Source organism: Perca flavescens, chromosome 12, assembly GCF_004354835.1.
Source record: "Perca flavescens isolate YP-PL-M2 chromosome 12, PFLA_1.0, whole genome shotgun sequence".
Classification (NCBI taxonomy): Eukaryota; Metazoa; Chordata; class Actinopteri; order Perciformes; family Percidae; genus Perca; species Perca flavescens.
Genome location: NC_041342.1, coordinates 14,910,264 through 14,923,877, shown reverse-complemented (window position 1 = coordinate 14,923,877; position 13,614 = coordinate 14,910,264). Strand labels below are relative to the sequence as shown.

General features: G+C 39.7%; 1 protein-coding gene across 1 annotated transcript in view; it reads left to right on the top strand.

Annotated features, from left to right (window-relative positions):
* LOC114565743 (solute carrier family 22 member 23) overlaps nucleotides 1–13,614 on the top strand; it is a gene marked incomplete at its 5' end in the record, with an annotated part of 38,830 nt that overhangs the window by 20,145 nt on the left and 5,071 nt on the right. The window contains 6 exons of the mRNA XM_028593963.1: nucleotides 681–849; nucleotides 4,839–4,966; nucleotides 7,269–7,371; nucleotides 8,115–8,350; nucleotides 9,684–9,716; nucleotides 13,244–13,367. Coding sequence (XP_028449764.1) covers nucleotides 681–849; nucleotides 4,839–4,966; nucleotides 7,269–7,371; nucleotides 8,115–8,350; nucleotides 9,684–9,716; nucleotides 13,244–13,367 — 793 coding nt within the window. The remainder of the gene's footprint in view (nucleotides 1–680; nucleotides 850–4,838; nucleotides 4,967–7,268; nucleotides 7,372–8,114; nucleotides 8,351–9,683; nucleotides 9,717–13,243; nucleotides 13,368–13,614) is intronic.

Genomic DNA, 13,614 nt, shown 5'->3' with positions numbered 1-13,614 from the left:
AACATATGTTGCATTTTCCAATCAAAAGCAACCAGCTATGTGTACTGGATGTTACTGTAGCATCCTGAGCTGTAGAATAACTTCCAAAGATTACAGGGGCCAAACAATACATTAAAGTGAGGCTAACTGTCAATGCTTTGTAAATGTATATATTACTTTATTTAGTATCTGTTTTAGTATATGTGTTTTAGTATATGCATTCTTGGAGAAATATGTGTTTCAGATTTCGTAGTATTCATGCAGTTTAGAATGAGTGGGAAATAAACAGTTGTGTTAAACTAGCTGACGTTTTTATGTCACAGCCTTGGCAAGACATTTTGTAATTTGTATGTTGTGTTATTTTTCTAAAATGTAATTTCAAATCTTCATCTCCATCATTGTGTCAAATATGCTGAATATAATATATAATATTTGTTATTAGTTTAATAAAATACTAATAACTAATTTCTACCTAAGAACAATATCACATGCTGCAATCCCTTTTAATTTAGGGATGCATTAATTGTAACTTAGTAACTAGGCTAAGTTTGAATTTATGAAAAGCTGGTGTCATATTTACAAGAAACCTTGAAAATAGGTTATTTTCCTTGCTGTCAAACATGCCCATGTTGTGTCTTTTTGTGTCTGTTGCAGAGAAACCTATTAACAATGTAGTTTCTCTTTCTTTTCCTCTCTGCCAGGGATTGAGCTGTGCCTGCCAGGATGGCGTTTTTCCATGACAATGGTGGCCAGTTTTGTGGTGTTGGGTGGTCAGGTGCTGATGCCCGGGATGGCATATCTCTGCCGGGACTGGCAGGTACTCCAAGCTGTCATCATCTGCCCCCTGCTACTGATGCTGTCTTACGTCTGGTAAGGATAAGACCCGAGCATCACTTTGGCACTAACCTGTCATTCTGTTAACAAGATGTTTTACAGTTTAAATTCTACATGAGACTGAAATATGTTACCTTGCACGGCAGCTGGATTCTCACGATATCCCGGGATCACGCAAGAATTGCACAAATCACAAGATAATCCATCTTGTAAGGCTTCAACTTATTAGTTTTTTGTCTGAACTACCAGCTTACTGAACCAATCAGCGTCCAGTGAAGAGCTACTGACAGCTATCGGCGTGGTTTAGGTGTGTGTGATGGCTGCGACTGTTCGTTCAAAACAACAGTAACGGACATGATAGATAGATGGTTCATCCAATCACCTGCCAGGTATATGTTGTAAGCGCCTGCCCTTTTCCAAATTCCAATGACGAATTCTCAGGTGGTTCTGTGTAACAAACCGTCTGGCACATTAGGTTAGGAAATATGTGCTGCCATTTGCAATTAAACTCTACATGTGTTAGATTCTAAGCAACCAGTGATTTAATAATCCCCCCCCCAAAAACCTGGTTAAGCCAAAGATGCTTTAGCAGATTTACATAGTTCAAACAAGAAATCAGAAAGTCTTTTTCACCAGTGAATTCCCAGCTGAATGTCTTTGTTAATTCATTTGCAGCAACCTTTACTGTGAGTGCAATCTCTTTTTTCCAAAGCTCCAGCAATAAATACTTGTGTATTCACCTCCAATAGTCCATTTATTCTACCATGATGCCTGCCTGGTCTCACAGAATTGCGTGAAATTATCACGGACTGTTAACACCGCATTACGTGGTGGTGGCACGGAATGTGTGAAAATTCCGTGTGGCCACCACAGAAAACAAGTCCGTGAGAAGATGAGTATGAAAGACCGAAAATCCGCATTATTCTTTTCCTGAATAATGTGTGTCATGGAAACATAAGCCCACCAACGACCTTATCCTTAACTGAAGGGGCCGTGTTGATTTCACAAGAATTCTTCCTTGGGGACGATCATGGAATTTCGGCCATTCGTGTTCATTTCATGGAATTCTTCCGTGGGCCCATCACGGAATTTTTTGAGTTAAGGGGCTGTGTTCATTTCACGGAATTCTGTGAGATCAGGTTGGTGATGAACAGTGATCAACAGCACTGCTGGTGTGTACAAAGCCAGCAGAAGAAAATCCAAGAATATCATAGGTTATCAAAGGCCTTGGCTTTGTTCAATGCTGTGCTGGAATAAAACAGACCCAGAAACAGTCCAAATCCCTAATCTGATCAAACATCAATACTGGTGATACGATGCACTTCAATCAGAGTAGGACACTGAGGGCCAGATGTACTAACGCTTTTGCGCCCACTTCAGGCATATTAGTTTCGCAACGTGTGAGTAAAAGCATGGCGAGGTATGTACAAACAGGCCGCACTGAGGTAAAAGCGCAAACTGCCTGTCGCGGCGACTGAAAATGGCAAATTGTGCTTTTCCGTGTCATGCATATGCATTCATGGGAGGGTGCAGGGGAAAGTGGGAGTTTCCCATAAAGAGATGGGAGGAGAAGCGTAACGTGCGCGCAAAAAGCTTCATAACTTACATTTTCGTAGGCAACAGCAACTCCACAAGTCAACTCAAGCGACTGAGTGAGCAGAGAGACAGTCCCGACCCGCAGACTCAGAGCCGGAAGCTCGCAGACCATGGGATTCGCTCGAGAACTCACGAGTCATCGAGGGCTCGTGAGTTGTCGTGATTCATGAGTTCTCGCGCAAATCAACAGGCTACATGAGTGGATCTGATTCAGATGAGTGAGTGAAGTCTGTCCTCAAGCTCAGGGTAAAGCAAATCCACAACAAAAGCCATTCTTTCACTTCTGAAATAACATACAATGTTCTGCACGTAGCCTAGCTAGGCTTACTGTAAGTTTGGTGTATAAATGTAGTATGTTAAAATGCAATTAGGTCGAGCAGACAGTCCAAAACATTACAAGCTTGCCTCGGCTCGGCTGGCTCGGCTCGCAAACAACTCATAAGTTGTCGACAACTCACAAGTCCTCGATGACTCATGAGTTGTTGATGACTCGTGAGTTCTCGCGGGAGTCAGTCAATCCCACGAATCAGCCAAATTAGCCGTCTACGTTGTCATGAGTGGATCTGATTCAGACGAGCGAGTGAGGTCTGTCCTCGAGCTCAGGGTAAAGCAAATCAACAACAAAAGCCATTCTTTCACTTCTGAAATAACATACAATGTTCTGCACATAGCCTAGCTAGACCTACTGTAGGTTTGGTGTATAAATGTAGTATGTTAAAATGCAATTAGGTCGAGCAGACAGTCCGAAACATTGTGAGCTCGCCTCGCCGACAACTGTTTTTTTTTTCTTCAAAAAACTTTATTATTCAAGTACAGATACACATACACATTGAAAACATTAAATGTATACATACATGAAAAAGGGGCACATGGAATTTAAAATAAAGAGGTTGTAAGTCATTGTAAATGTTCAGAGTCCGGATGCTTTCGTATTCGTCCTATTAAAGTTTCAAAATATAATTTCATGTCATTTTTAAATGAATGTTCAGTTTTCTTTCAGACCATTTACATTTATGGATATAACATTTTCCAAATAAAATTAAAAGATTATAAATGAAAACATGCCATTTTATCCACATCAAAAGCTTGCCTCGGATGTAGCATACAATACTGACAACCCAGATCAGTTTAGTGAGTGACTCAGAATAACCCGAATCCTTAAAAGGAATCGAGTTTGCCAGGCCTAATAGAAAAAAGCGCGCAATTTACGGTATAGTGGGCGGAGAAAGGCGCTGATTACCCGATGAACTGCAGGTTTGGTAAATACGACGTAAGCTGAAGTATCACAGCATGCGCTTTCTGCGGGTTAGCCATGGAGCTGATAACACTACATTCGCAAATGTATGTACATCTGGCATTATACAGGTACAGAGGGGGTAAGAGGTAAGAAACCTTAGGCATACATCAGGGTAGTCACTGCACAAACAAATAACTCAGCAGTCAGGTGGCTAAGCTGTGGAAAGGTTTTTGTTTGTTGTCTGCTTTGATGTGATTATGGCCTTGCTGGCTAAAAAACTCTTCCAGAATTCAAGGACATGAAGCGGGTTGTGAAACAGATATCACACATAACACAACCTGCAAGGTGCAGGGCAAGCTTTTACTGGCAAACCAGCCAACACTTTAGTCTCTTTCTGCACATGTAATAGGGCTCTCCACACAGCACACACTACTGAGATACACAAATGCATCAGCGACTCAGCCAGCTGGAGTCAGGCTTCACAAAAGGATTTTGGGAATTCATTCATTCTCTTGATTAAGCCAGACAGCATTTAAGGGCACAGATTGGATCCATCACTGTCAAAGTGGCTGACTCTGCAAATATAGAAATACAGCTGATTGGGCTGAAGAGTTCCAACACAGCAGGTGATCTAAGTTTGCTGATTTGGGAAAACAACTTAAAACCACACTAGTGCAACATAATAAATCCTGCACTTTTACTCACATAGAAAGACTGTTCCAGAGAAAAGCAACCGACTGAGGCAACTATGGCATTGTTTTTGCTGACTGTCTTTGAATCGCTATATGGCTGTGAGGAGAAACCTGACCACTCACAAGAATGTTGCCACGTAGTACAACTACCAGATAATAAAGCATGGGAAATGAAAGCAGGGACGGGGATAGCAATGGCTGGCCGGCATGTGTTTATTTGTTGTTCCGACTGTAAAGACATCTGGGAAGGCTATTAGGTATGTAAGTGTTTGCGTGTGAACCAGGTTTTTCTGTTAAGGATACAATTTCTAAACTTAGCTTACCAATACGGTTTTCTTTTCTGCATTTAATAAAAACAGAAACAAACTAGATGTGATACTTCTAACTCTGATTAAGAGAGATTTCAATCTGCCTTTTTAAAAGGAGATTTTATTTTGTTTTGACTCATTGTTTTGTTAATTTTGTCTTATTAACGAGGACATCCCCCGTCTTTCCAACAGGATCTTCCCTGAGTCACTGCGTTGGCTGCTGGCCACTCAGCAGTACTGCCGCTCCAAGTGGATCATGGGACACATAGCAAAGAAAAACCAAGTGAACATGGAGCTTGACACCGACAATATCCTCACAGGTAACGAGATTAACACTAATTCTGAAGAAATCAGCATTAAAAAACATCTTCCGAGCTTTCTGTTTTTTTTCTTTTCTAAAGAGCTGGGTAGTATCCCCAGCTGTGCTTTCCTCAGTAAGACAGATTGTCAAGGTTATATCTGCTTCCTGTCTGGTCGCCATAGTAACGGACCACTCCAGAGGTTGCAGTGGGTGTTGAACATTGCATTATGACACACTACAACGTTCAGTAATTTCATTATAGCCTGGGTGGGGGGACATGAGCTGACAGGATGGTGTACGAACGGCAGATGGACGAAGGTGATGCTCTTTGACCCCCGGGTTAACTGTGTGTACCTAAGACCTGCCAGAGGCAAAGAGCAGAGTGAACTTTGTTGTTGATAAATGTTGTAGCAGATTACATTTGTATTAAACTTTAACCCCACTGTTGACTGTGGTAAGTTTGTCCTGCTATTGCTCACTGTATTTCTCAATCAATTTAGAAAAACCAGGGCCACTGCTGGGAAAAGGCTCAAAGAGGAACCACTTTGGCTGCATCTTTTTAGAATTTGGAGACAGTGTGCTGATGCAGCATTGAGAAAAGTGCATTGCACCCGATAATAATATATCCACTCTTGTCTTTATAAATACAACGTTAGGCACTAAATGTAATAACAGCCGCTATAGCAGAGCAGTTGAGCAACTTTTTCAAGCACTCAGACACGACAGATGCATGTGTAACAACTTATTAGGTCATCTTTGGAAAGGGAGCAGATTGATTTGCATATATCTCAGTTGGGATAGTCTTACTCAGGTTTGTAGCCGGGCCAGGGGATCACCGGAAAGCCTGAGGAGTGGTGCAGCCCGAGATAACCTTGAGACGGCAGTGTGGAATGTTGTCACATGCTTGAGTCAACATACAGTACCGCAAAGCAGAGGTGTGTTTCTGTGGCAACACGCAGACTGATACAAAAACATCCGCTATTTTCTATGTCACATCACCTGCGGGATAGGGCAGTTTCCCTCTCATGAACTGGTTTGGTTTCTACCGGTCTCTCAAAGCAGTGGGAGACTTGTGTGGGATGAAACGTGCTCAATAAAATATACATGTGGAACTTTTTGTGGTTGCAATGAATCAGGCGAGTCCTTGTTTGAATTTAGAGAACCCAGACTGCTGTCAAACTTTCTTTGACCTGAAAACTGAATTTGACATGATGATTAACTAGATTACCTAGAGCCTGCTGGATATATAAGCAGGCTGATGACATTGGCTGAGAACACCTTATTACAGATATGTTGGATTCACTGTACTGTATATGTTGGCTGATATGCAAGCAGAATTGTGGACCACATAAATATTTTATAGGCTGCGTTTGTAGATATTTTTTACCCTTGTTTTTCTGAATACATGTGTAAGATATTTTTGTTGTATTTTGTATATTATTAAAATTAAATTTGTATAATTTCATAATAAAGTTATAATAATTTGATGCCATCTAATTATCTAATTATCATTTTTGGGTAAAAAAGGGCCACTAGGTACAAATATTACAGGTAGTGGTTTAAAAATTGTATATCATCGTCAGATTTTACACATAACATTTTATAGATTTTTTTTTCTCATTTACATTAGGGATGCAGATGCAAATGAGGAAAAGATGTGATTAAGCTATACTGCATTATGATATTACTTGCGATAGATAAACAGATATTAAAATGTTGTCAGTTCTGCCTTTCTGTTTAAGTATACTGCTTAAGTCCAACAAATTGCTTGTTGAATTAAAAAAACTTTTTTTATTGAACAAAATAACCATGGAACTGAACACAATGGATGATAGTTAAATGTTTAAGTGCCATTTGTACTTATTCTCTTTCAAATACTAAACATATCCCTGAGTGTCTTTATTTTTGTGCACCCCTAATTTACATAGCAGTCATAATACATAAACCATAACATAGACGTAAACGTGGGAGAAAAAAAAATCTATACTTACAAGAACACAACACAAGGTATATTTTCTTTTTACAGAAATAATTATATGTTGTGATGTGACAACATAGGATAAATAATAATAATTAATTTAGTAATAATAGTAAATAGTCATGCAGTGTCTAAAATAAGCAGGGCAGAAATGTAGCCTATTTTATATACACTGTTGACTATTGCACTTTAGACTACTCAAAATGACCACACTTTGCATTGCTAGACAGAAAGTTATGAAATAACTTAAAATAGATGTTATGCTCAAATATTGACATGGGCCTCAACAGTCCGATATCGGTCAGACTCGAGGATTAACATGTTGTAACATGCTTGTTTTCAGAACTGCAGAGAGCTCTTCAAAAGAAACCCAAGAAGACGTGCATTGTGAAAATGGTCGGGACGAGAAACCTGTGGAAGAATATTGTTGTGCTCTGCGTCAACTCGTACGTGTCTTTTGTATTAGTACTTTGAAAAACAGTTTGAACATTTACATGTCAAGGTGCTTATCTGTGTGGAAGGATCTGAAAACTAGATAGAGAAAAAGGGAGCGTGTGTGTGTGTGCTTCTGTGTCGGGGCGAGGCAATGCCAGTCAGAAGCTCCATTTTGAGCATTGGAGATAGCACTATTAACCTGGAGGCTCGATACTGCATTGATCAGTAGCTCTCAATGCTTTTGCCCTTCCAAACTGTATGTGTGCTGCTCTCTCTTATCATCTCCGGTGGGATCTCGCCTCTCTCTCCTCCATCTGAGACCTCATCTCCAGCTAGGCTGACCCAGCTTTAGCTCTGCTTCAGTGCACGGTATCCTTAACTCCCCAAGTCAGCATACATTTTACATGAGCTCTGTCCTTATGAAACATTAGACAATTTGGAGAGAGCCTGTGTGAATGTTTGCTCCTGTTTTTGTGTATGCTTGAGGGTGTGTGTGCCAATAAGTCAGTGTTTACATGTGTGCAGTTTCTTTGAGATAAGTTGAGATGAGAGAAAATGTGATACATCTCTTCCGCCTCCTCCCAACCTCTTCATCTTTTAGATTTGCTTGGATGTATTTTCTCTGTATCTTCTCCCCTTGTGTTTACAATGTTGTCCATTCCTTCTTTTTCTTTCTTGTCTACCATTCACTTATTTCTCTCCTACTGTACTAGTATCCCCTAACCTAGACCTGTGTATGTTCTTTACCTAACAGGCTAACAGGCTATGGGATCCACCACTGTTTTGCCCGCAGCATGATGGACCCTGAAGCTCAGGAGACAACCATGTTCCATAACTTCTATGCAGATTATTACACCATGGCAGGCATTGCGTTGGCATCATGCATGGCGCTGTGCCCGGCGGTTGGCCTAATGGGCCGGCGGGGTGGCCTTCTTATGTTTATGATCATCACTGCCCTGGCGTCACTGCTGCAGTTGGGCCTGCTCAATTGTGAGTACTTTATGAGGAAGGCATGTCCACTTAGGATGATACCACAGGGATGTTGTTTATTGGCTTTGAATATCTGTGGCAGGCTGGTACTAATCTATATTTTTCTTATAACCAACAAATCCAATTAAAAGACCAAAACCGGCAATGACCTGATACTACTACCAAAAATGAATAATGTCTGTGTACCCAAAGCCACATACTGTATATATTATTCCTCTGTGCCATAGAGCTCCATGGTTATATAAAAAATAAAAAAAAATATTTTTTTTAAATATCAATGAGCCACAATTTGGCACTAGGGGACATGCTTCTTCATTACAATGAACATGTGATGGATGTTTCAAGTCTACATACACATCCTGCTGCTGGAAAAACTCACCAGTGCACCAAAAGTGTGTTCATTCATGGCAGACAATAGTCCCCAACAAATGCATTATTTACTCCTGTTTGCTAAAAACAACAGGACCCCACTCATATAGGGAATTGTTTAGCCTTTTTAATAAATGAAACATATTTGTGACACATTTTTAAAGTGTATGTTAAATCGTATTGAAAGTACATGAATTAACTATTAAACAATTAAATGAATACGTAGGATAGAAAGATTTGGAGGAAGGTTTGACACTGTTTGTGAGGAAGCTGTAGTCAGAGAGGAATTTTTATCATAGCGGAGGTTTCCTGTCTGGACAATGACTCATCAGTATTGTTTATTGACTTATTTATACTTATTGTTTATGACGATATGATCATATTGCATAGCACCTTACAGAATTCTTGAAATGGTTCCAAGCAAATTAAAAAGTAATGGCAGAAGTCATTGCAAACACCCCGATACGTTATTTTTGAATCGATTTTTCATTTAATGATATATCTTGATCTTGAAAAAATATATTTTTTTCATAATATGGACTTCAGCCATCTTGCTTGTGTCTCCTACACGTACAGTACATCTTAGTTTACTTTAGTTGTTTTTTTAATGGAGTAGTCGAACAGGTTTACAAACTGTTTTGGTCAATGTGTACTAAAAAGTGTTCTAGGTGATCAAAACCGTGCACAAGTCAGTTTATTCAGTTACAAATGAGTGAGCCATAATGTTTAACCTGAGTCAACACATCAAGGTTATGCACATGATTCATGTTCCCCTTTGAAACTTTTTATGTTGTAACTGTGTGTGTTGACAAGCTTTGCTCAAAATGTGTCCATGTTTTTGTTTTTAATGTTTTACTCCAGATTTTAATTGAATTTACTGTCAGAGCACATGCAATGATTTTTTTGTTGTTGCTTTGAATCTCTCACTGATACATATCTGTTCATTTCTCTCATTCTCCTCTAGTGCTGGGGAAGTACAGTGGCCATCTGAACATAGGTAGGATAATCTCTTTATTTCTATTCTCCTTGAGTCTAGTATTTGAGTTGGGTTGATAACTGATCAATAATTAAGTACTCTTGCATAGATGTCATTGTTTTATCAGCTTCACACTCCTTCAGAGTGTGAATTGAATTGTGTCATACCACTTACACCTAGGTTGCTGCATTATCGTGATGAGCTTTTAGGAAATGTGCTGCAAACAGACATCCTGCAATATTTTATTAGGCATAAACAAGCCCTGCAGAGACACATAATGAAGTCCTAGATTTAATTATGGCTAGCTTTTCACTATATCATCCCCCTTGTGTTGAACAGGGCAAGTCTCTTTGCTATCGAGCTGTGAATCTCACAAATAGCCTTCTTTTACTGTTCTCATCTGTTTATCAGTGTCTTTATCATCTCCTCACTGGGAAGCAAGATCTGAAACACACTCCTCTGATCCACTTTATGCCATATTCAACACGTCTTATTCATAAAAAAACACTGTATTCAAACTAGAGCTGCCTATCTTTCTCTATAATATCATTTTTTTTTTTTATATTCAAATAATATTCAAATATTTAATGATCAAATGCAGCCAGTTAAATAATATGTTCTACACTACTCAGGCTTATGCATTGTCAATGCCACTATAAGGCCGGTTACCTGCGTGCTGTGAGCATGGCGTTTCTGTTGCGTGTCAGCTGCGTGGCGGCTGCGTGGATTTTTCTATGTCTTTACACACCAGAAACGTGTGTCTGACGCGGTGCTGCTGCTGCTAGCCTTGTCTGGACAAATGTATGTTCCTATTGATAAAATGAAATACCATGTTAAACATAAATATACAGTACAGGCCAAAAGTTTGGACACATCTTCTCATTCAATATTGTTTCTTTATTTTCATGACTATTTACATTGTAGATTCTCACTGAAGGCATCAAAACTATGAATGAACACATATGGAATTATGTACTTAACAAAAAAGTGTGAAATAACTGAAAACATGTCTTATATTTTAGATTCTTCAAAGTAGCCACCCTTTGCTTTTTTTGGTAACCCTGCAAACCCTTGGTGTTCTCTCAAGTCCATCTCAGCTTCATGAGGTAGTCACCTGAAATGGTTTTCACTTCACAGGAATTTTTTCCCTTATTAATAAAAAAGCAAAGGGTGGCTACTTTGAGGAATCTAAAATATAAGACATGTTTTCAGTTATTTCACACTTTTTTGTCAAGTACATAATTCCATATGTGTTAATTCATAGTTTTGATGCCTTCAGTGAGAATCTACAATGTAAATAGTCATGAAAATAAAAAGGAAACGCATTTGAATGAGAAGGTGTGTCCAAACTTTTGGCCTGTACTGTATACTGATTTGATAACAGCAAAGACAACATCGGCAGTATTGACCGCAAAATAGGCTACAGAATATTTCATTTTGTATTGACAGGTGCAATATTAGAAAATCATTACGTTTATGTCTGCATTTATTTCAAAACCTAGAGACTTTCAAACATCAACATGTCATTTATTAATATGTATTTGTGTCTAAATGACATATAAACATCTTTTCCTATTCTACTTTGCCTGGAAACGCTTCCAACACGCTTGCGTGTCGCGTGAAAAATAGGCGTTGGTTCTATTTCTAGCAGGCACGCGTTTTCGGCGTGGCGCGTGTCACGCAGGCAGCGTGTAAGCTCTAACCTGTTAACATGGGAGCTGAAATATAAATGGACACGCCACGCAGCTGACACGCTCGCTAGACGCATCCAGTGTCTAACCGGCCTAAGCATGTGGTTGTTGTTGTTGTTACATGTTCTGTCCACTAGAGGGACTTCTAACATTAACCTGGCCTTGAAAAAGTTGCATGCAATGCACCATGACGTAGGTACGTCAAACACAATCAACAGAGAACTCTGTAACATTATCTAACATGTGTAGTGTTGCGGCTCTGTTGTAAAGGCTAACAGTGCTCGGTTAGCACAATGACATCATGTTAGAAAGCACAGCCGAAACGATCTGTCATAAACTAAGTAACAAACGATGCTAATGGCATTAATACCTAAGCCAAATGGTGCTGTCACTACTATTTTAGTGATTTATAAGCAACCTGTTTCTTGCAGATACAGCTATTAGAAGGTAATATATGAAGTCGAAGCTAACTCTGACAGCTGTATGGCAGCTAACATAAACTTTAGCTTTCTCCATGATGCTCCCAGCTAAGCTAGCGTTACTATAACTCGCAACCCAGTTAGGAAACAAGAAAAAGGACTTTGGTTCGGTGGATGTCGATTTTAAAGTCATATTGAAACTATTTCCCATCCGATTTCCAGCTGCAGCCTGTCACTCCCCCCTGTACTAACGTTACTCTTTACGTAACATTAGCTTTGACCTTACAATGCCTTGTTTTTCTCACTCACGCTAACTTATTGTTCATAAGACATGACATCAGTGACACATGCGGGTAGACCAAGGCGAGAAGAGGGAGATTAGCCAACATACAATGTATTGATTTTTTTAGCATTCAAATTATATTCGACTTTCGGTATTCGTTCCAACAGCCCTAATTCAAATCATCTTTGGTCTAAATAGGCTCTTTGTATGCAACCACATTTCTCAATAACTCATCAAAAAAAAGAAACTACCATTGGAAGGCCGTAACATTTTATTTAAACAAAGTTCATTAGCACTCTTACCCTTTTTTTTAAATGCACTGATTTGAAATTTCAATTTTAACATGACGTACTCAGTAGTGGTTACATTTATTAATTAGGTATACAGTTGCTTAAAAATTCTAATTATTATGGCCTTTTATGCTTACATATACCTTTATCCTTATTTGTTTTCTTTTAAGCCATCAACCTGCTAGGGACTACAGATGAAAATTAGCCTGCATGGCCAAATCTGGCACATTTACATGTTGGACTCTGTGCTCATGTTGAATAATGTGCGTTGTCCCTTTTAAGTAAATAACTCACCATTTAAAGGGCAACTATTATATAGCATTTTCAGTTAATACTTGTATTTTGTGTTTGTACTAGAACATTTTTACATTTTTCTCATACTGCCAATGGCTGCTGCACCTGTAGTCACCCTTTGTATGATACGCTCTGTAGGAGCACCTGGCTCTTTAAGCCCCCCTCCCGACAAAGCCCAGTCTGCTCTGATTGGCCAGAGTGTTTCCTGGAATCAGCGCTTCACTCCGCAGCCTACGCTGTTGTTTCACTAGCAGGGGCGTCGGACTGGGAGGGGGGGAAGGGGACCGAGTACCCAGGGCCCTCATGTGAGGAGGGCCCAAAAAAGATACTAGAATGAATAGCTGTGGATGCGGGGAGGGGCCCATAGAAAATGCCTTTCTACAGGGTTCAGAATTTTGTGCTATGCCCCTGTTCACTAGTATCAGCTGGAGCTACTGCAACACAGAAGACTTTGTACCGTGAAAAATCATCAACAGCCCCCCCTCCAGCCCTTATTTACATATGCCTTTTATAGACTACACAGTTTACTGAATACAAATTGCCATACGTGTGTCTTCTGCTTTGTCTACAGATAGCTCAGGTACGCTGAATAAGAACTTCTCCATCGCCTTTTCCATAATCGGCATGTTCTCTTCCCAAGCCGTCAGCAACCTGAGCATCTTCTTCTGTGCTGAGATCACACCCACTGTGATCAGGTAGGCCCAATGAAACTTTGGGGTGACGAAATGTGGAAACGAAAATGTGTCGACATTTTAAGTGTTTCTTCTACACTTGTTTTAATGTCCTGATTCGTTTATAATTAACTTGATGCAGTGGTTGGTGTCCATAGCATCACATATTCCTGCAGATGGATTAGCTGCTCCACCTCCTGTCAAAGGAGGGTATGGAATCATTGAACAGACTCTCGCGGTTCAGTATCAAATGTAATCCACATCTTGTACA